Genomic DNA, 24,115 nt, shown 5'->3' with positions numbered 1-24,115 from the left:
ATTTAAGTGAGAAACTATTAAAAAAATAATAATAAAAACCTTAGGATACATAACATATATTAACAATTGAGCTAGAAGCCTTTTTACAATATATGGCAATAATTCTATTTCTCTTACTTGCAATAATTTCTGAGTGGGATGAGTTTTTTGGGTTGAATATGATTTAGAATAATGATTTAAATATTTTTACAATTAGATTTGATTTTGGACCTTTGGATCTCTATTTTTAGCATTGAAAACAGTCAAAAAAAATGTTGGCTGTTGGTTGAAGGATCGACGGTATAAGCTGATTGGGTTTAATTAAGGCATTAATTAATGAAACCTTCATACATGATATTTGGAGGAAAAAACCCAAAAATGACCAAATGACCAAATTCTTAATTTAATTAGGGAGCTGATTTTCCCACTCTCCTTTTCTCCACTTACACTCTCTTTTGCTTTTTCATACTTACACTCTCTGTACGCTATCTTTATTGTAGTTAATAGATAATAAATGTTTTGGGTTAACATGTTTACAGGTAGAACAACCAAAGAATGCGCTAGTAACCAAACTGTCATTAGGAGCTTAGATATGCAGAGAGCAAGGTATGACTTCTTATTAAATAATACAAGAAATAAACTTGGTGGGTGATCACAAATTGCTTAGACCAATAAGAAACAAAAAGAAGAAGAAAGTCCGCCCTATGCTGTCTGTTGGTGGTAGTAATATAAGGCTGGTGGCGTCTAGAATTTGTGTTGGTTTCCTTGCAAACACAAAAGCTTGAGTATTTTATTATGAGGCCAGTTTCTAGGTAAGGTTGCAGAATGACTACAGAAGTAGTGAAATGACTTGTAGGTACTTGCTTGCGCTGCTGCTTGCGTGAGTCATTCTGGCCGACATCGGCTACGAATTAGCTGTCAAAATAAGTGTAATAGTCTTGCTTTTATCAACGGAATTGTTATCATTCAATTATCATTATTTGTGTATGGAGTTAGGACCCCCTACAGAAATGCTTTCAGTGGTTCCTTATTTTCTTGTTTAGCAGGAGTCCAACAATGGTTAACTTTATTTCAAAATGTTGACAGGATATTACTTAGTAATACCGCATATCCTTTTCTTTCTAATTGCAAAACCAAAGAGGACAAGGTGAGAATATTTATAAACTATATTATGATTGAACAACTATTAAATTGGATTTAACTGTAACTCCAAAAGCGAGAGTGGTTTTCATTGTGAGGGAGAGAGAGAGAGAGAGAGAGAGAGATCAGCTATTAAATTTGAAATTCTCTTTCAGTGATGCGACTCCAAAAAAGAGGCTGGTTTTTTTTATTGTGAGGGAGAATAGTGGCATATCCAGAATTTGAAAGCTGGTTGGGCGAAATTTACCTAATAAACTCAACTATACAAGCGAATTTGACATAAAAAATACATGTAAGAACCAAAGATAGATGAGAGAATCGAAACCAAAGATTGTTGTTGGATTAGTAAATCGAAACCAAAGATGAAAAAATTCAGTTGAAAGTCGTAATCATGCATGCACAAATAGTAACTACATAAATAAAGGAAACTTATTAATAGCACAAACAGAAGCATCCTCTTTTTAATGATATGAGTGAGTAGCTATAGTTTTTAATGATTGTTGGCTTTTAAACTTTCCTAGCAGAGAAAAAGAAATTTTTATACAATTTTATCATCTTACATTGGAACATATGCGTCTGGCTGGCTCTCTAGATGTCACACAGCCTAAGATGTGGCTGGCTGGCTGGGCGGCGTAGAGGGTTTGTTTCGTTTTTCTTGGCTGCCACTAGGAAAGGGAGGGTTTTAGCTTAATGGAGAGAGGGAGAGAGGGACCTCAGCATCACGCAAGCATGGAGAAAGAAATGTTGGATATAGAGATTCAAACTGCTACTGAAGCTCCAGCTATCTTCAAGGAAGCCATTCGACCCGTCACATTGAAGGTATATATATATGTAGAAAATGGTGTCTTATCTCTCTCCCCTCCTCCCCCCCTCTTTTTTATTTATTTTTTACTAAATGACATTTACGCAGTTTGAAGACGTGGTTTACAAGATCAAACAGAATAATAGTACCAATAACGAAGAGAAAGTGATCTTAAACGGTGTCTCAGGCCTCGTTCAACCGGGGGAAATCCTCGCCATGCTCGGTCCCTCCGGGAGTGGCAAAACGACTCTCATAACCGCACTCGGAGGCCGGCTAGGCGGTCGACTCAGTGGCGCCATAACCTACAACAAAAAATCATTCTCAAACGCAATGAAAAGAAACACGGGCTTTGTAACCCAAGACGACTTTCTCTACCCCCACTTGACGGTCACCGAAACCCTATTCTACACAGCCCTTCTTCGCTTGCCCAACACGCTATCGAAAGCCAAGAAGACTATGCAAGCTGAGGCCGTGATTATACAACTGGAGTTAACCAAGTGCAAGAACAGCGTTGTTGGGGGTGAGTTCTTGAGGGGTGTTTCGGGTGGGGAGAGAAGAAGGGTTAGCATAGGCCAAGAATTACTCATAAACCCTAGCTTGCTCTTCTTGGATGAGCCCACGTCGGGACTCGATTCGACGACGGCGCAGCAGATTGTGTCAGCATTGTGGGATTTGGCAAGTGGAGGAAGAACAATTGTGATGACCATACATCAACCTTCAAGTAGGATTTTCTACATGTTTCATAAGGTGGTGTTGTTATCGGAAGGGAATTGTTTATATTTCGGAAAAGTATCGGAGGTCATGGACTATTTTTCGGGCATTGGCTATATACCATTGGTAGCTATGAATCCTGCGGATTTTCTATTGGACCTTGCCAATGGTATGTTTCTTTTTTAATAATTAGTAGCTTCATTTTTTATTTCAGATGTCAAAATCCTGAGATTTACGCAAGCATGGGTTATGGGTCGTGGGTTCAGTATTTGCATGTAACTTAGGCCCATCTCTTCGTTCAACGACTTCCTTGACTTTGGGCCATAGTTAATTACTGTTCGAACTCCCAAAATGGCTTTGAATAAATTTTTAGGAAATCCAATTTCAGACCACTGAGAATTTACCTCTTTTTTTATTTTAATTTTAGTGCATGTGATAGTCTAAACAAAAAGGAATGGGGGTTTCATGCGTACACACAACCATGATGTCATGGGAGCTCAAACCTGAGACCTATGCTCTGCAAGATAATGACCTTTTTCACGAGGCTAGAACCTGAGAATTTATTCTTATGCTTGGGGATTAGAAACCCCAAAATTGTCTTGGAAATGTTTGTAGCATTGTCAGATATGCTTGAGGAATTTATTCTTATTCAGAATTCATGAAAAATGCATTAATTATCATCCATATTGTAATTTTGTGTGATTTTTTTGGCTATAGTGAAAGGACCCGCCCCGAATTTTCCCCTAATCCGAGACGAATCCTTTGGAATTCCTGACATCACCCCGATGCCGGGCCCACTTACTAAAGACCGAGACTTTCTGCCGAAATTTCGGCAGAGTCTCCCCTATAAATTGGACATTTCCCAAAATTTATACCTGCATAAAAACACATTTAATATCCCCAACTGGCAGCATGCACAATATAAATTCATGCAATTTACATAAATAGCCTTCGGCCTTCCAATAATTCTTAACTAACTACCCAGCAATTCAAATACCCATTTATGACTAACATTTAGTCTGCGGCTGCACCTAATGACCTTAGGCTGCCTACGTACCCTCCTTGAGGGATCAAGCCACACGTAGTTCTCCCATAAAACCTAATTCCACACTTAGGCGATACCTCATTTCATTTCTCTGTATTCCACATAATCTCCCCATACGCCGGTACAACCAACGCCACGTATGGGGTCTGTCAACACGCCGGATAACCTACGCCACGTGCGACCATGCCATACTATCACATATCTCCCCATACGCCGGTACAACCAACGCCACGTATGGGGTCTGTCTCAACGCCGGATAACCTACGCCACGTGAGACCTACACGTCATATCACATAACTCCCCATACGCCGGTACAACCAACGCCACGTATGGGGCCTGTCCCAACGCCGGATAACCTACGCCACGCGGGACCTCAACATCATATCACAAATCTCCCCATACGCCGGTACAACCAACGCCACGTATGGGGCCTGTCGACACGCCGGATAACCTACGCCACGTGCGACCTCAACACAATATCACAATATCTCCCCATACGCCGGTACAACCAACGCCACGTATGGGGTCTGTCCACACGCCGGATAACCTACGCCACGTGGGACCTAACTTTCACTTGGTGGTGCTTATAGTAAATCCCAAAATCCGGGGAGGTACCTAAGGTAGTGCGTATAGCACTCCGAACTGACATTCTAGACTCTTTTGTACTCTTGTACCAACTTATTATAATTATAATAAAAAATATTCTAATATTGCGTAACCCTTCACAAGAGTCTAGCACCCGATAATCCCCCTAGAAAGGTGAGATTACTCCGGAAGACTCACGGTCAATCAAGGGTCAAACTACCCTAACCCTGGTCAAACGGGCCCACGGGGACCACGACCTCCAAACTCCGATCCGGAAGTTCCTATGGGTTCTATAACGTATAGGACACTCGTCCTGCAAGTTTGGTTCAGATCGGACGGTCGGATCACTCACGATCGTACGATCTAACGGTTAATATAAAATATAAACTTTAAATTATTGAATCGGAACATCCGGGGCTCCGATTCACGATCCGTGAATTCCTACACGATCCTAGAATTACCCAAATTAACATATATTAAATTTGGGACCATCCGACGGTCCCAACCTATCGAACCCGGATAACGCCCAATAGGCGATATCCGTTCGATAGTCAAACGACGTCCGAATTGAGATCCGCGAAATCCTACGCGCTCGTGACAACCAGGAGGATCGCTCAATAATGCCCCACTGCCACAGTGCCCACGCGCTGCCACACGCGCGGGCAGCGGGTGTCCAAAGCGATAAAGCTTCGCCGAAAAATCTCAACCTCGGGCTCCAAACTCCTACCCTAGGTATAACACCCTATTTGGAGCCACTTTTGTTCTTGGGCCTACCCCAAAAAGTGGCCGAAAATGGCCGAAAACAAACTCCCAAAATCGGCAGAATTTCAAATCGAAGATCAGCTATCCTAGGCTCAAAATTAACGAAATCCTATCCAACCATCAGCTAGAGCATGGAAAATAGGTGGAAAACCATACCTTACTCGTCAAATTTGGAGAAGAAATGAGAGAGAACGAGGGTCTGAAAATGGGTGAAAACCGGTCGGATTTTTGCATTTCCGGCGAGCACAGGTAGGTTCCGGTGGCTGAGATTGGTCGGGATGGGAAGAGGAAGATGGCACGGTTCTTTTGGGACCGGTGCCACCCCAGTGGTGGCCGGATGCGGCGGCGGCGGCCCAAAAACCGCCGCTGTGAACAGTAACTCGAGGGGGGGCTGTTTCTGCGCAGGGGAGAGAGAGAGAGAGGGAAAAATCTGATTTTTATAAAAAAATCCATTTTGAAATATTTACGGTTGTGCCACTGGGTTTCTTTTGACCATATCTCTCTCGTTACAACTCCGATTCGAGCCCACTACGTGTCTATGAACTCGTCTCAGCGCGACCTATCCAAAAATACAAGTCACGGTCCCAAACTCTCTCCGGTTAAAAATATGACTAAAATACCCTTAAATAATTAAATAATTAAATAAGGGTTAAATTTGGGGAAATTTGGGGTCGGGGTGTTACAGACTACCCCCCTTATAAAAATTTCGTCCCCGAAATTTCCTACCTGTCACTCAAAGGGTTATGAGCATTGGGCCCGCATCTACTACTCGGGTTTCCTTGCTTTTCCCTAAAAGCTAAACGCTTCCATTTGTGATTTGATTCTCTTTTAGCTCTCCCACTAAAAGAGAAACCGCGTTCTTTGACTTGTTGATATTTTCCTTCTTTCTTCAGAACCGATTGGCAGCATTGCCAACACGATGCTTTGAAAGAAAGGCCAGAAAGGATCACTTTTACCGAATTGTAATCATCATCGATCTCTCTCGACCACGATCCATTTCTGATTCTGATGAAAGATCACTACTCAGACGTGCTCACAAGAGAGGAGACCCCCAAGCACTCTCCATCTCCATGGGTAGGATTACTCAATCCATTTGGGTCTTCCCCTTGGATTTGACCACCGTATTCCTACCACACACGAGCCTCTTTCTGAAAGAGAATTAAGGCTATCATAATCTCTCCCACACTTGTGATTTCGATTATACTAACGCCACCTCTCAGACCTTGGATCCCTTGATCCAATGTCGGGGAGTTGCTCGTTCTAGAGAAAGGTTGTGCTCTCAGAATCTTCGACTCCGTGCGCTAGGCACACAGTCGAAAATTAGCAACATGTTCAGGCAATGGAGGATCCCTATAAGCAGGTTGATCGACCCCCTATCCTTCCACCCATGCGGACTCAACGTCGCAAGGTGCCATTCCGAGATGGAACCCATTTTGATCCCCACAACTTAAGGATGCACACAATGTGCAGGGTCCACAGAAAATTGAACCTAGAGCTCTGATACCAACTGAAAGGACCCGCCCCGAATTTTCCCCAAATCCGAGACGAATCCTTTGGAATTCCTGACATCACCCCGATGCCGGGCCCACTTACTAAAGACCGAGACTTTCTGCCGAAATTTCGGCAGAGTCTCCCCTATAAATTGGACATTTCCCAAAATTTATACCTGCATAAAAACACATTTAATATCCCCAACTGGCAGCATGCACAATATAAATTCATGCAATTTACATAAATAGCCTTCGGCCTTCCAATAATTCTTAACTAACTACCCAGCAATTCAAATACCCATTTATGACTAACATTTAGTCTGCGGCTGCACCTAATGACCTTAGGCTGCCTACGTACCCTCCTCGAGGGATCAAGCCACACGTAGTTCTCTCCATAAAACCTAATTCCACACTTAGGCGATACCTCATTTCATTTCTCCGTATTTCACATAATCTCCCCATACGCCGGTACAACCAACGCCACGTATGGGGTCTGTCAACACGCCGGATAACCTACGCCACGTGCGACCATGCCATACTATCACATATCTCCCCATACGCCGGTACAACCAACGCCACGTATGGGGTCTGTCTCAACGCCGGATAACCTACGCCACGTGAGACCTACACGTCATATCACATAACTCCCCATACGCCGGTACAACCAACGCCACGTATGGGGCCTGTCCCAACGCCGGATAACCTACGCTACGCGGGACCTCAACATCATATCACATAACTCCCCATACGCCGGTACAACCAACGCCACGTATGGGGTCTGTCGACACGCCGGATAACCTACGCCACGTGCGACCTCAACACAATACTACAATATCTCCCCATACGCCGGTACAACCAGCGCCACGTATGGGGTCTGTCCACACGCCGGATAACCTACGCCACGTGGGACCTAACTTTCACTTGGTGGTGCTTATAGTAAATCCCAAAATCCGGGGAGGTACCTAAGGTAGTGCGTATAGCACTCCGAACTGACATTCTAGACTCTTTTGTACTCTTGTACCAACTTATTATAATTATAATAATAAATATTAATTCTAATATTGCGTAACCCTTCACAAGAGTCTAGCACCCGATAATCCCCCTAGAAAGGTGAGATTACTCCGGAAGACTCACGGTCAATCAAGGGTCAAACTACCCTAACCCTGGTCAAACGGGCCCACGGGGACCACGACCTCCAAACTCCGATCCGGAAGTTCCTATGGGTTCTATAACGTATAGGACACTCGTCCTGCAAGTTTGGTTCAGATCGGACGGTCGGATCACTCACGATCGTACGATCTAACGGTTAATATAAAATATAAACTTTAAATTATTGAATCGGAACATCCGGGGCTCCGATTCACGATCCGTGAATTCCTACACGATCCTAGAATTACCCAAATTAACATATATTAAATTTGGGACCATCCAACGGTCCCAACCTATCGAACCCGGATAACGCCCGATAGGCGATATCCGTTCGATAGTCAAACGACGTCCGAATTGAGATCCGCGAAATCCTACGCGCTCGTGACAACCAGGAGATCGCATTGGGACAATAATGCCCCTCTGCTACAGTGCCCACGCGCTGCCACACGCGCGGGCAGCGTGTGGGTGTCCAAAGCGATAAAGCTTCGCCGAAAAATCTCAACATCTCGGGCCGAGACTTCTACCCTAGGTATAACACCCTATTTGGAGTCACTTTTGTTCTCGGGCCTACCTCAAAAAGTGACCGGAAGTGGCCGAAAACAAGCTCCCAAAATCGGCAGAATTTCAAATCGAAGATCAGCTATCCTAAGCTCAAAATTAACGAAATCCTATCCAACCATCAGCTAGAGCACGAAAAATAGGTGAGAATCCATACCTTACTCGAACGATTTGGCTGAGAAACGAAGGAGAACGGAGGGTCTGAAAATTGGGTGAAAACCGATCGGTTTTCGCCTGATTCCGGCGAGCTCCGGTCGGTGCAGGGGCTGAGACCGGTCGGGATGGGAAGAGGAAGACGGCACGGTTCTTTTGGGACCGGTGCCACCCCGAGTGGTGGCCGGATGCGACTGCGGCGGCCCAAAAACCGCCGCTGTGAACAGTAACCCGAGGGAGGGGCTGTTTCTGCGCAGGGGAGAGAGAGAGAGAGAGGGAAAAATCTGATTTTTATAAAAAATCCCATTTCGAAATATTTACGATTGTGCCACTGGATTTCTTTTGACCATAACTCTCTCGTTACAACTCCGATTCGAGCCCACTACGTGTCTATGAACTCGCCTCAGCGCGACCTATCCAAAAATACAAGTCACGGTCCCAAACTCTCTCCGGTTAAAAATATGACTAAAATACCCTTAAATAATTAAATAATTAAATAAGGGTTAAATTTGGGGAAATTTGGGGTCGGGGTGTTACATATAGTTTAGGATTTTTTGTTGTTGCTATAGTTCATTATTGTGCCATGTTAGCTATATATAGGATTTTAGTGTGAAGTGTATATTAGATGTTAGTTTTACTTTTTCATTACCCTACAAGTGTGTCATGATGCATGCAAGTATGTCTACAAGTGTATATTAGATGTTTGTAAAATTGTTTGTGCGAGTAATTTTTGTTGCATTTTATATGTAGTGTAGGTCTGGCACCTGATGGATCGCATGAAAACAAGAGCAAGGTGAAGCAGAGCCTAACCTTGGCCTATAAGCACAACCGTTTATATAATTTGAAAGCTCAACTTCAAGGGGAGCAACTTCAAGAAACTAACTCCAGCCATTTTCAAGATGGATCAGAAGACAAGAACTTTGCGAAATGGCCCACTACTTGGTGGCAGCAATTCTCTGTGTTGCTTAGGAGAGGACTGAAAGAGAGGAGGCACGAGTCCTTCTCTGGTAGCCAGATTAACCAGGTTGTAGCGGTGGCTCTTCTTGCTGGGCTACTATGGTGGCAGTCAAATATTTCCCACTTGCAGGATCGGGTAACATACACTTTCTTGCTCTCCCTTTTTCTAGCATTTTCAATATGCATTTTCTTTTCTTTTTTGGTTACATGGGGAATTTCAATATGCATTTTCATGGGACAGATTCAATCAAAAGTCTAATATAATTAGTGCTAATATCATTAGACTAGTATATATTAAAAGGGACATATTATAAATTATTATGACTAATTACTGATTGATACTTCACTTGTCACATATATCATTCAGAGGGTATGATTTGTTTCCCTTTTCTGGGTTTGGCACTATAGTTGAAGATATAGGCTATTGGGATTACGCTAAGCATGACATAAAGTATCACTTGATGGAATGCCTAAGTTTCAGTATGCAGAAGAAATTTTTTTTCTAGATAACAATTTGCGAAGCCTCCTAGCTTCTCAAACGTAACCCATTTTAACAACTTTGAGAATCTTTTTTGGTTATGTATGCAGACTGGGCTTCTCTTCTTTATGTCTGAATTTTGGGGGTTTTTCCCTCTGCTCCAAGCAATTTTCACCTTCCCCCAAGAGCGCAAGATGCTTGAAAAGGAAAGATCTTCAGGCACATACATGCTCTCCTCGTATTTCATATCAAGGATTGTTGCTGATCTCCCCATGGAGCTTGCCCTTCCAACCCTATTTGTCACCATAACATATTGGATGGCAGGGCTCAAACCCACAGCAGGACACTTTTTCCACACCTTGCTTGTTCTGCTACTCAGTGTGTTAGTGGCTCAAGGCATGGGGCTTGCTCTTGGGGCTCTGATAATGGACCAAAAAAAGGCCGCAGTACTTGCATCAGTCCTCATGGTGTCATTTCAGCTAGCTGGAGGTTTTTTTGTTCAACATGTTCCTGCTTTCATTGCTTGGATCAAATACATTTCCATCATTAACTACTCATACAAGCTCTTGCTGGGGTCTCAATACAATGAAAATGACACTTACCTATGTGATAGTGGGGTTTGCTTGGTTAGAGATTTCCCAAGTATAAAACATGTTGGGCTTAGTGGACAAATAGGTGCAGCGGTTGCTTTGGCCATAATGCTTGTGGGTTGGAGGCTAATTGCTTATTTAGCTCTCATGAGGACTGGGTTGTAGGCTAATTGGTTTTTCCTTCCTAGAGAGTTAAACTGAGTGGTTAAAGGCAATTGCTTTGGTGTGCCATTTTGTTTATGTAAAGCATAAGTTATGCTGGCCCTATATTTATGTGCTACATATAGACTCATTTCTTTTCTTCTGTCATATGTGTGAAAGAGAACAGCGAGGCTAATGACGAACTCAATAAGAAAATTTGTATGTAGTTTAGGCGTAAGCAGAAGCTTAGAAATTAGATTAGTTTGCTACTTCAATTCTCGACAGTGAACTTGATGTATTAAAATGAGGAGGGAACTTTGGTAAGTTAAAAGTTTGATAAGTGGAGACATGGAATCCATTGATCGATCTTTTACAATTAGAGCTGATGTTGGATTTTGCAGCAGCCATGAAGATTTCATGTCTGCTATTGTTTAATGTAAACATAAAATCAGGAAAGGAAAGGAGAGGTGGTTAGTTCATGAGGGAAGAGAGAATAACAGAGAAGGAGAGGCAAAAGAAACTCAGTATTTTACTTTATATGCAGACAGTGACAGCATGAAGCTAAAAAAATTGCAATGGCATAATTGGATGCAAGATCTTCTGATGAAGAGCACATGAAACAGTCCCCTTCTGTCAACAATGTCTTGAATCTCCATCTATCAACAATGTGAACTGAAGAGCCCTGTCCATTAGAAGCAGAACAACTAACATGCATGAACTCCTTGAATTGCTGGGAGAGATCAATAAGAGTAGTGATGGTAATGCTTCTTGACTTGGTAGTGCAATGAGAGTATTCGTAACTGTAACGGCAAAATTGAAAACAACGTAAAATAATGAAAATTAACCAAGATATATTTTTGTTGACAACATGAGTTATGTATTACAAGTTGTCCCTTAACTTTTCACATGGACAAGATTGAATGTAAATTGTGCTGAAACCAGAAAATGGCAAAATGCTTTTAGACAAAGCCAACCATATGATATCTAAAAACAAAGAAGGAAGCTTTCTGTAAGAATTCCTCAGGATTCCCACCCAAATAGTTAACGTAAGAAAAGACAAGACGGGAGACATTGTAGCATGTTTGAACGACACTAACAAGAAAAACTGTGTGCTTACGACGAGTTTTCCAACTCCCTTTTCCTTGTAGCTAGCTAGCACGTTCTTCGGTTGTTTAATAACTTTTCACTAACCAAATTACCAACAAAAAAAGTAAAATAAAACTGGCCGTTGGAGTTTAAAGATTTGGCGAATTGCTTGTTCTCATCAGGTGTTTGCACTTTGCAGCAGCAGATTTCCCGGAGGAAGCACTTTCCAATGGCCTTGAGCAGCACCCAAAGAGCCTCTGAACAATCAACTCCTCGTTGGAAACACAATGTGTTTTTGAGTTTCAGGGGTGAAGATACCCGCAAGGGTTTTATATCCCATTTATACCACGAACTGGACTACTGGCAGACAATTAAAACCTTCAAGGACAACCGAGATCTTGAAAGAGGGACAAGTATTTCTCCAGAGTTCTTGTGCGCGATTGAAGAATCGCAGCTTGCCATCGTTGTTCTCTCACCAAATTATGCTTCTTCCACCTGGTGCCTGGATGAGCTTACAAAAGTTGTGGAATGCATGGAAGCCAGGGACACAATTTTGCCAATCTTTTATGGTGTGGATCCCTCTCAAGTACGAAATCAAACCGGGAGTTTTGCAGAAGCCTTCACTGAGCATAAAGAAAAATTAATTACTAAAAAGAAGGTGGAGTAGTGGAAAGCTGATTTAACAAAAGTGGCCAATCTTTGTGGGTGGGATTCAAAGAATTTTAAGTAAGTATCCATGAACAACTTTCCCATGCCTTAACTAGCTATATACTTTACCTAACCTTGTTATTTATATATATGCCTGGTGGTTATTTTACTCTCCATCCTTGTAGGTGTGAAAGAGAGCTTATTGAGGACATCGTCAAATGTGTGTGGAGGAAAGTGCATCCTTCACTCACCTTGTCAAATTATCCAGATAAGTTAGTCGGAATGAATTCTGGCCTTGAGCAACTGGGTGTACTACTAGCAACTGATGCAGATGATGTTCGCTTTATAGGGATAACAGGAATGGGTGGAATTGGGAAGACAACCATTGCTAAACTAGTTTTTGAGGGAATTTCCCATCATTTTGAAGTCTGCAGTTTTCTTGCTAATGTTAGAGAGGTTTATGCAAAACATCGTACTCTAGTTGACCTGCAAAAACAACTTCTTTTCCCAATCTTGAAGGAAGAGATTAAACAAGTTTGGGATGAATTGTGGGGAACCTTTTTCACTAAGAAATGCTTACACAACAAAAAGGTTCTGCTCATTCTTGATGATGTGGATCAATTAGACCAGCTGCAAATATTGGTTGGAAAGAAAGACTGGTTTGGTATGGGGAGTAGAATCATCATTACAACCAGAAATGAACGTTTGCTAGTTGAGCATGGTATAGACATATCATAAAGTTGAGGGATTGAGTGATGATGATGAATCTCTTGAGCTCTTCAGTCTGAATGCCTTTAGGAAAGATCAACCTGAGGAAGGTTTTCTGGAACTGTCTAAGCGTTTCTTAAATTATGCCAAAGGCCTTCCATTAGCCCTTAAAGTTTTAGGATGTTCATTGTATAACGAAGGTCAAGATGTATGGATTAGTGCACTCTAGATCAAATAGAGAAATGCCTAGATTCAAAAATATTTATTCCTCTTAAAATAAGTTATGATGGACTAAACAAGATGGAGAAAATGATTTTTCTTGATGTTGCATGCTTTCATAAGGGGAAGGGCAAGGAGCAAGTAATTCAAATACTGGACCATACCCGCAACATTTCCAGTCGTAAGGGCATACATGTTCTTGTTGAGAAATCTATGTTAACTATTGAGAAATTTTGTGATCCTTTTTCAATCGACATCGTGGAGATGCATGACTGGATGCAAGAAATGGCATGGGAAATTGTTGGTCAAGAGTCTAAAGAGCCTGGTGAACGCAGTCGGTTGTGGCTTCACAATGACATTTCTCATGTTCAGGAATAATACGGTAAGAAATTATGTAGAAATCTGAAATACTACGTCCGGAATAAAATATTATTTCTTTTAATACGATATTAGACTTGAATCTGAAATTCTCTAATTTTTCTTAAGTTCTTAATTATTAGGGAACGGGAGCAATTGAAGCCATAGTCTTGCGTTTGCTCAAATTAGAAGAGGTGAACTGGAATTGTGAAGCCTTCTCTAATATGCATGGACTAAGGTTTATCGAATTTGATAATTTGATCTTTTCATCATGCCCAAACTTTCTCCCACATTCCTTAAGAAGTATCCATTGGAGTTGGTATCCTTGCAAGTTTCTCCCACCAAGTTTTCAACTGAATTCACTTACTGAGCTTAGTCTACATCATGGAAAACTTGTTCGGCTTTGGGGCGGAACAAAGGTAAGATTATTTAATATATCCCTTTATCAAACTTTTTTTAATTTTTTTGAATAAAGTTGAAGTTTCTCGTGTTGATGTATAAACCCTTTGAGCTGAATGCCTTGGAGCAGAAGTTACATAGTCTGCCTATGATTCAGTCTATAAGCTTTATTTTCTTTTCTTTTCTGTTTTAATGTAATTTGAGCCATTGGATCATAGTCCAAGTGGTCTCTTAGCTAGTCTAGGATCTAAGCTTCAAATCATGACAAATGGGATCATCTCATAGGATGATAGAATCAAAGGCTAGGATTGAATAACTTTTATAAATCTGTTAGAGAATTAGATTCTTCTCTCAGTCACACTTACATACATGTAGAGTGTAATACGAAGGCATCAATCTAGAAGTTATCAGTATGAGCAACATTCTCTCTCACACACACTCTCTGTGATCTCTCTCTTCTTCCCAAAACTTTACAATCTGTAAAAATACAGAGCAGTCTAACATCTCGAAGATAATTATTATCCTACCATTTTCTATGTATTTTATACAGGACTTCCCCAACCTGAAATATATGGATGTTAGTTACACTGACAAATTAACCAGTACCCCAGATTTCACAGGTGAGATCCACCCATCCATTGCAGTCCTCAAAAGGCTTAGAACTTTGGACTTCAGTAATTGTAAAAGTATTAAGAATCTCCCAAGTGAGGTAAAAATGGATTCTCTTGAATATTTTAGTTTTCGTGGCTGCTCAAAAGTGAAAAAGATTCCACAGTTTGCAAGACAAATGACAAAATTGTCAATGCTTTTTTTAGATGGAACTGTTATTGAGGAAATACCTTCATCAATTGAATGTCTGGTTGGCCTCATTGTACTGGATCTATGTGACTGCAAAAGTCTCTTGGGTCTTCCGAGTGCGATTTGTAATTTGAAGTCTCTTGATACGCTCTGCATATCCGGATGCTCAAAACTTGACAAACTCCCGGGGGAGATGGAGGCTTTAGAGTATCTTGACTTGGCGGGAACTGTTTTAAAAGAGCCGCTTGTTATGATGAAAAACCTCAAGTTACTATCTTTACGTGGGTCAATTGCTAAACCAAGGCGCTGGTCGGGCCTTGCTGGCTTATTTGGAATTAGAAAGAGTCCTGAGCCTTGCCCTCAGCCTTGGGGCTTGGTGTTGTCTTCTCTTAATTTTTTATGCTCATTATTGGAATTGGATCTAAGTGATTGTGATCTAAGTGAAGGGGATATCCCCGATGATATCGGTTGCTTGTCCTCTTTACGAGAGTTATATCTTAGAGGAAACAATTTTGTGAGCCTTCCTGCTAGCATTAGATGCCTTTCTCAGCTTTGGTGTTTTAATTTGGAGAGGTGCAAAAGGCTTCAACTACATGCCAGATCTTCCATCAAATAACGAATTACACGTAAATGTAAATGATTGTACTAGCTTAAAGAGGTTGCCATATCCATCAAACACTACTACATTTTACACTTTGCGCGACGAAGATAATTTCGTCGCGCAAAATACATTGTAGTCGCACAAATTTTTACGCGACAAAAACTTCGTCGCGCAGAATCCGTCGCGCAAAGATCGTGAAGAAAGACTTTGCGCGACCAACTTTGCGCGACGAAAAAATATTGGTCGCTCAAAGTAACTTTGCGCGACGAAAAAATATTGGTCCCGCAAAACTTTGCGCGACGAAACATATTGGTCGTGCAAAGGTTTGCGCGACGAAAAATATTCGTCTCGCAAAGTTTTGCGCGACAAAAAACATTGGTCGTGCAAAGTCTCAAAAAAATTTAAAAAATAAAAATTCCCGCGTTCCATTTTTGGTACCCGCCCACATTTTTAGAGTTTTGCGCGACGAACAATAACGTCGCGCAAATATTTGCGCGACTAAATATTTTTTTGTGTTTTAAATTTTTTTAATTAAAATAAACTAATTTTTACTTTTTATTATTATTTCTTTAATATTAATTTATTCAAAATTTTTACTTTTTAAATATAATTTAATTGTATGATTTTTTTTTAAATCACTTTAATTTAAATTGATATTAATTTAATTATAGTAATTTTTTCAAATTTTTACTTTTTAAATTTAATTTAATTGTAAGATTTTTCTTAATTACTTTAATTTAAATTGACATATTCAAAATAAAATTACATATGAAAAATAGTGATCAAATTATCCAATAAATATTTATATATATATATAATATTCAAAATGTACACATGAATTAACAAAGTACAATAATAAAATCCTAAAACAAGCATATTGTGGTGGTAGTGGTGGATAATATGTTTTGATAGCTTCCTAATCCTCAACTTTAGCCATCAAAGTCTCAATGATTACCTACAAAAAAAAACAAATATGGTCAAATAACAACAACAACAAAAAAAAAGAATGTATAATCTCCCCTAAAATTGTTATACCACAAATCCAACCCAAACTTCAATCTCTCCCCTTTACTCAACCCCAAACCCCACACAAACTCAAAACTAACTCCAAAAACACATATTAATGAAAAAAATTTAAAATTTGGAGAGAATATACCTTTTGGCAAGATTGAGAGTGAGTGAGAATGAGAGGGAGAAGTGAGTGTGAGAGAATTAGATAAGATAGTGATAGAGAGATGAGAGAGTAAGAGATAGTGAAAAGATAGATGAGAGAGTGAGTGAGAGATAGTGAAGAGAGAGATGAGAGATTAAGTGAGAGGAGTGAGTGTGAGAGAAAGGGTGGGATTTGGGGAGAGGGAAAGAAAGAGGAGAGGTAAGAGTAGAGAAAGAAATTGAGAAAATGGTGGAGGAGTTATTTCGGTTTTTAAAAACCGTATCACTTTGCGCGACGAAGATACGGCTGGTCACGCAAAGTTTTGCGCGACGAAACATATTGGTCTCGCAAAGTTTTGCGCGACGAAACATATTGGTCTCGCAAAGTTTTGCGCGATGAAACATATTAATCTCGCAAAGTTTTGCGCGACGAATATAGAAATATTGGTCGCGCAAAGTCTAAAAATTATTTTTTGAAAAAAAAATTCCCGCATCCCATTTTTGGTACCCGCCAAAATTTTTAAATTTTGGTGCGACGAAAAACACATATTGGTCGCGCAAAGTCTAAAACAATTATATAAAAAAATTCCCGCGTCCCAAATTATTGCGCGACGAAAAATACATATAGGTCGCGCAAAGTCTAAAAAAATTATTTTTAAAAAAAAAAAATTCCCGCATCACATTTTTGGTACCCGCCAAAATTTTTAAATTTTTGTGCGACGAAAAAAACATATTGGTCGCGCAAAGTCTAAAACAATTATATAAAAAAAATCCCGCATCCCATTTTTGGTACCTGCATAAATTTTTGCGCGACGAAAAATATATATTGGTCGCTCAAAGTTTTGCGCGACGAAACATATTGGTCTCGCAAAGTTTTGCGCGACGAATATAGTAATATTGGTCGCGCAAAGTCTAAAAAATTATTTTTAAAAAAAAAAATTCCCGCATCCCATTTTTGGTCCCCGCCAAAATCTTAAAATTTTTGCCCGAGGAAAAATACATATTGGTAGCGCAAAGTCTAAAACAATTATATAAAAAAAATTCCCGTGTCCCATTTTTGGTACCCGCCCAAATTTTTGCGCGACAAAAAATATTGGTCGCGCAAAGTCTAAAGTTTTTTTTTTTTAATTTTAAAAACCCGTGTCCCATTTTTGGTACTCGCCCAAATTTTTTGAGTTTTGCACGACGAACTGTTGGTCGCGCAAACTTTTGAGAGACGAAAAATTGGTTCGTACCACAATATTTATAAAAATAATTGTTATGAATAATAAAAAATAAAAATATTTTATTTTATGATTTAAAATATAATTAAGGTGAAAGCTACTTAATAAATGTATATACTATTCAATTTCTTAAGTGTTATATGTACAAAATAAATAAATTTAAAGCTACTTAATAAATAAAAATATATACACACACACACACACACACACACACACACACACTTCAACGATCTAACCATAAGACTTGTTTGTATATACTTCAAGATCATATACCCCAAAAATCACAAAAAACAAACATTCAGAGATCTAGTAACGGGACAAAACTTTTCGATAGTTATAAATGAAAAATCATGATTTAACGGTTATTTTAACTCCGATTTTGATGATTTTTTTACAGCTACACTCCTTGACCCTATATGAATATAATGACTGAATTTGATCTTCAATTTAAAACATTTGCACTAGTGGATACCACAAAATCTTATGTTATATTTAACAAAAGTATAAATAAACTCTTAATTGTTAGTGAATATATTGTTTTGATGGCATATGCATTCTACGAAACTAGTTTCAACGATCCAACCGTCAAACTTGTTTTTTTTATACTTCGAGATCATATACGCCAAAAATCGAAAAAAATAAACATTCATAGATCAAGTAACGGGACAAAACTCTTCGACGGTTATAAATGAAAAATCATGATTTAATGGTTATTTTAACTCCGATTTTGATGATTTTTTTACAGCTACACTCCTTGACCCTATATGAATACAATGACTGAATTTAATCTTCAATTTAAAATATTTACACTAGTGGATACCACAAAATCTTATGTTATATTTAACGAAAATATAAATAAACTCTTAATTGTTAGTGAATATATTATTTTGATGGCATACACATTCTATGAAACTAGTTTCAACGATCCAACCGTCAAACTTGTTTGTTTATACTTCGAGATCATATACGCCAAAAATCGGAAAAAATAAACATTCATTGATCAAGTAGCGGGACAAAACTTTTCGATGGTTATAAATGAAAAATCAAGATTTAATGGTTATTTTAACTCCGATTTTGATGATTTTTTACAGCTACACTCCTTGACCCTATATTAATACAATGACTGAATTTGATCTTCAATTTAAAATATTTACACTAGTGGATACCACAAAATCTTATGTTATATTTAACAAAAGTATAAATAAACTCTTAATTGTTAGTGAATATATTGTTTTGATGGCATATGCATTCAAAAAACTAGTTTCAACGATCCAACCATCAAACTTGTTTGTTTATACTTCGAGATCATATAGCCAGAAATCGGAAAAAATAAACATTCAGAGATCAAGTAAGGGGATAAAACTTTTCGACGGTTATAATGAAAAATCAAGATTTAACAGTTATTTTAAATCCGATTTTGATGATTTTTTACTACTACACTCCTTGACCCGATATGAATACAATGAAATAATTCGATTGTCAATTTAAAATATATATTTTCTAACAAAAACCCAATCCGAACAACAAGAATATATTTTTCTAATAAAACTCCGATCCGATCTAAAATAATAAATTTAAAGTTACTTAATAAATATATATACCGTTTAATTTCTTAAGTGTTATGCATACAAAATAAAAAAAAAAAATAAATTGGTTTAGGTGACAAAATGTTTGGATTACGTCATGGAAAAAATTTTTAAAAATATTTTTTTATTTTATTTATTTTTATAAGGACTTTGCGCGACGAAGTTTACTTTTCGTCGCGCAAAGTCACTTTGAGTGACGAATTATTTTTCGTCGCCCAAAGTCACTTCGGGTGAGCGACGAATTTTTTTTCTTCGCGCAAAATTGGTCACGCAAGACTTTGAGCGACGATGTATTGTCGTCGTGCAAAAGTTTGTCGCGCGAAGTGACTTTGGGCGACGAATTATTTTTCGTCGCGCAAAATTTGGTCGCTCAAGACTTTGAGAGACGATGTATTGTCGTCGCGCAAAAGTTTGTCGCGCAAAGTGACTTTGGGCGACGAATTATTTTTCGTCGTGCAAAATTTGGTCGCGCAAGACTTTGAGCGACGATGTATTGTCGTCGCGCAAAAGTTTGTCGCGCAAAGTGAATTATTTTTCGTCGCGCAAAATTTGGTCGCGCAAGACTTTAAGAGACGAAGTTTCAAGTTTCGTCGCGCAAAGTGGCTTTGCGCGACGAATAATTTTTCGTCGCGCAAAATTTGGTCGCGCAAGGGGTTTTTTTTACTAGTGAAAGTAGAGCAGCAGATTAGCCAATTTGTATGATTTTACTTTCAGTGCCGTTAATTGCTTTAGATTGGTTGAAGATGAAGGCTGGAGTGCTAGAATAATTTCAACAATAATGAAATTGGCCACTAAGGTACACACACACACACTCTCTCTCTCTCTGTGAAAATAATAATGGCATAAGAGCTATTCCACCGTTCGAGCCCAGCCCGAGGCAAGCTCGAGGCAAAGGGCAGGAAAAAAAAAAATCTCGCTCCAGCGTGCAGCCCAAGCCCGGGGGTGGTGTGGGACCCACCAACTCGGGCCAGCCCGAAGGCGAAACCAGCCCCAGGTCCAACTCGCGTGTTGCTGACGTCAGCCTCGCGTCACGCTGACGTCAGCGAGAGCGCAACGGTAAAAAAATTAAAACCAACGCGCGCTGACGTCAACGCGACGTCAACGCCAACGGTACGCTGCCACGTGTCGCTTCCCCAGCCTTCCGATCTGCTTTTCCAAATTAATCCAACGGCTGAGGCTTTTTTGGGGGAAAAAAATATGAAAAAAAATTCTAAAAAATTATGATAATTTTTTTCTATAAATATCTATCAATACCCTTCACTTTCAACACCAATACTCTTACATTTCATTATACTTCTACTAATATTCACTCTTTTTACACAACATTTTCCTCTTTTTCATCTAGCATTTTGATTTCATATTTTTATGGCTTCTTCTATCGAAACCGGAGGGGCTTGGAGCACAATGGAAGATGTTTCTTTGCGTGAGGCTTGGCTCCAAATTTGTCATTGTCCCGTGTCCGGCAATGAAATGAAATTTTTTCATATGTGGAAAAAAATTCATGCCGGGGTCTACTCGTACGGAGATGGCATTATCCAATAGGTGGAAAATTCTCAATAAAGAGTTGGGAAAATGGAGAAATGCCCTAGCAAAAGCGATGGACAACTATAGAAGTGGGAATGATACTTTTTTGGCCTTTTCGATTTCCATAATCACCTTGCCAGGCAGTTGGGCAATTCTTCCATTGCCAATGCATGCAGTCGATGCTACCAATCATTCCAGGGAATCCTCGAGCTTCGGCTTTTTGTAGAAGCCGTTGGAGGTCCCTGGGAGTAGGTCTACGCAGGTAGTCCCTAGTGTACAGAGTTTCAACAGCTTGACAAAATCTTACCAAAGCCTCCAACGTAGTGGACTTCCCCATCCGGGCAATCTCATCCACCTGATCAGCAGATGCTCCATACGCCAACATTCGTATAACAGCTGTAAGCTTTTGCTCCGGAAGAAGCCCCAAAACCCCAGCAGCATCACACTTTTGAACAAAGTATGCATCATAATTGCAAATATCATGCATGACTTTATTGAACAAATGAGGTTGCATTCTAAATCGCCTTCGAAAATCAACATCAGAGTACAAAGAAGTTGGGATAAAATAATCTTCCAAAAGATTCTTACCCCGAGAATGCCTATGTCTTTCCACATTCCGGCGGCGGCCGGCTTGTGAACTATGGCGGCGACCTTGGTTCTCTTCTTCTTCCAAAGCCACTGCTATGAGAACTTGCTCATCGACTTGTCTCTGCAACTCATTGACTTCATCTGCTCTACGGTTTCTCTCTCTTCTTTCTCTCTCTTGTCTCTCCAAGCATCTTCTAAATTCTTCCATTCAGAATGAATGAAGTATGAATTATAAACTCTCAAAAATGAAAATATAGAAAGATGTGGTGTGAAAGGTATGAGCTGAGACTCTGGTTTTATAGAAAAATTTGGCAAGATAGACATGCCACATGGCTTGATTTTATTGGATGAAAATCTTATCTGAAATTTGAAATTCATCCGAAATTTGAACCCTAATTTGTATGAAATTCAAATTTTGAAATTCATCCGAAATTTGAACCCAAATTTATCTGAAATTTGAACCCAAATTTATCTGAATTTTGAATTTTGAAATTCATCCGAAATTTGAACCCAAATTTATCTTAAATTTGAATTTTGAAATTCATTCGAAATTTGAACCCAAAAATTTATCTGAAATTTGAACTTTGAAATTAATCCGAAATTTGAATCCAAATATCTTATCCGAAAATTTTATCTGATTATGAATAGTCTTGACACGTAGGAATCCGAAAATCTTATCTGAAAATATTACCCAAATTAATTATTTTCATTAAAAAATAGGAGGAAAAAACAAAAAAATGAATAGTAATTGCCATGGCTAAGGGCAACGGGTGGAGACACGATTTACTATTTACAAGGGCAACCACTATTCACGTGAATAGTGCTTGCCCTAGCTCCACCCTTGCCATGGCTAAGGGCAAATGGTTGGAGTTGCTCTAAATGATATTGGGGGAGGTGGGGAAGGGAATTGAACCTAGAATCTCAGGTGCAAGGGAAATATTTTTAACCACTTAACCTACAAACCCCTTGCATAATATGTAATGGTTCTTTTGATGCAGGGAATGTATCCAGATTTGTACGATAAGTATATTGTATTCCCTACAAGTGAAATTCCAGAGTGGTTCAATGTTCAAAGTGAGGGACATTCACTAAATGTGGAGCTACCTCCAGAATCATGCACCAGCTGGCTGGGGATTGCTTTTTGTGTTGCTTTTGCAGATCATCAGGAAAACTTGGGAAATTCAACATTCCTTGATGACTTTGATTGTTTCAGAATTCAATGTTCATCCCGTCCGTGTTGGACTTTTGAGAAGATAGGCCATATTCTGTCACCACACATTCTGGTATTTTATTTGCCTCGTGACTACTGTTGGGAACAGTTTTCATTCGAAATGTATTACGGCACATCTAGAAATTTGAACATATTTCTGACATGCTTGAATAATGTGAACAAGTGCAGGGCTCGCTTGGTGTACGAGCAAGATTTGGAAGAAGAAAACTGAACTGAACCCTGAAAATGCTGAAGCGAACAGTGCAAGAATATGGTTGTGACGAGGCAGGTCCGAGTGGTGGAAGTGGTAGCTTTGACGACAGTATTGAACCACGCTGCAAAAGAATCAAGCAAGACTAAATTGTACTTTCTTTTGCTTTTGGCGAGAAGAGAATAGGTAAATAAAGAGAGCATCCCATGAAGGAAGTTTCCTTGAAGTTAAGTGTCAGTATGTTTTGTGGCTTTGATAAATAAAAGTGAATCCTTCCTTGATGAGCCGTATCTTTACCGATTCTTTTGTTTTAATCTACGCATCCATACAAAACAAGGGTTGCAATGCAAACCGGTGAGTTTTGGTGGGAAAAGGAAATAAGGATAACTCATCCACGTGAGGGACTTGTAAATACATAAATAATTGATGTAAAAAGACACAAAACAAGTTGATATAGTCCCACATCGGACAATACAGACCAAGGTTTTATTCCCATCAGCGCACCAAATTTCTGCATTATTAGGCAATTACATAGTAGTGGTCCAGTTCGGGTTGGAAAAATTTACCAATGTAGCCAGTTTTCTCACTAATTTCAATGGTATCAATTAGAAAACCAGACCAACCCACCAGAACTGATCCGGTTCAGTCGGTTTGGTCAGGTTTTCGGTATAAATGCCCAGCCCTAACATAATTGAAGCAACAAGGCATCATGGAGCCATATATATTTTGCAGGTACAGTCTAGTGTAATCCAATTTTCATAATCTGCATTGAGTAGAAAAATATAGAATATATAGGGGGTGGAGAGGAAGCATTGGGAGGAGGAGTGGAGGCTACATGTAAATTAATTTTAATAAAGAAGAGAGAAAACGAACAACACTAATTGCAAAGAAAAATTATTGATTGTATGGTGTGTACAGTGGTCTAGAGCTATATATATACACTAAATTTGAGTAGAAGCAATCTAGAATAAGTTTGTTGCAAGGAATATGGAGATGCTGTGAAGTGTAGGTGAATGATGCAACTGGCCCTTTTCTCTAGTTCTTCTACAACAGTGATGAGGTGTTCTCCAGCTGTGCTTCATTCTTTGCTTGCTTCTCTGTGTGTTCTTGGTTCGCTGTGATGGAGGATTGAGAGTTTGCTGCTTGCTGTATTGCTCTGTTTATTACCATGCACTGCATGCTGCCCCTGCATGTGTTTTTGAGTTTCAGGGGTGACATTCTCTTTCTTCATAGGTATATGAGGGATGGGTGGAGTAGGAAAGACT

At 39.5% G+C, this 24,115-nt stretch overlaps 1 protein-coding gene and 1 pseudogene across 1 annotated transcript; both read left to right on the top strand.

Moving 5' to 3' along the window:
* The first annotated feature begins 1,848 nt into the window (after positions 1 to 1,848).
* On the top strand, positions 1,849 to 10,564 carry LOC117636930 (ABC transporter G family member 9-like). The gene is made up of 4 exons (XM_034371657.1): positions 1,849 to 1,938; positions 2,030 to 2,801; positions 9,130 to 9,467; positions 9,920 to 10,564. The coding sequence occupies exons 1-4, from the start codon at positions 1,849 to 1,851 to the stop codon at positions 10,562 to 10,564; spliced, it is 1,845 nt and encodes a 614-aa protein (XP_034227548.1).
* Positions 10,565 to 11,855: 1,291 nt separating this feature from the next.
* On the top strand, positions 11,856 to 22,871 carry LOC117636928 (annotated as a pseudogene).
* The last annotated feature ends 1,244 nt before the right edge of the window (positions 22,872 to 24,115 follow it).

Source organism: Prunus dulcis, chromosome 8 (genome assembly GCF_902201215.1).
Source record: "Prunus dulcis chromosome 8, ALMONDv2, whole genome shotgun sequence".
In the NCBI taxonomy this organism is placed as follows: domain Eukaryota; kingdom Viridiplantae; phylum Streptophyta; class Magnoliopsida; order Rosales; family Rosaceae; genus Prunus; species Prunus dulcis.
Note: the sequence above shows the minus strand (reverse complement) of the source record. Positions and strands in the feature narration are given on the sequence as shown.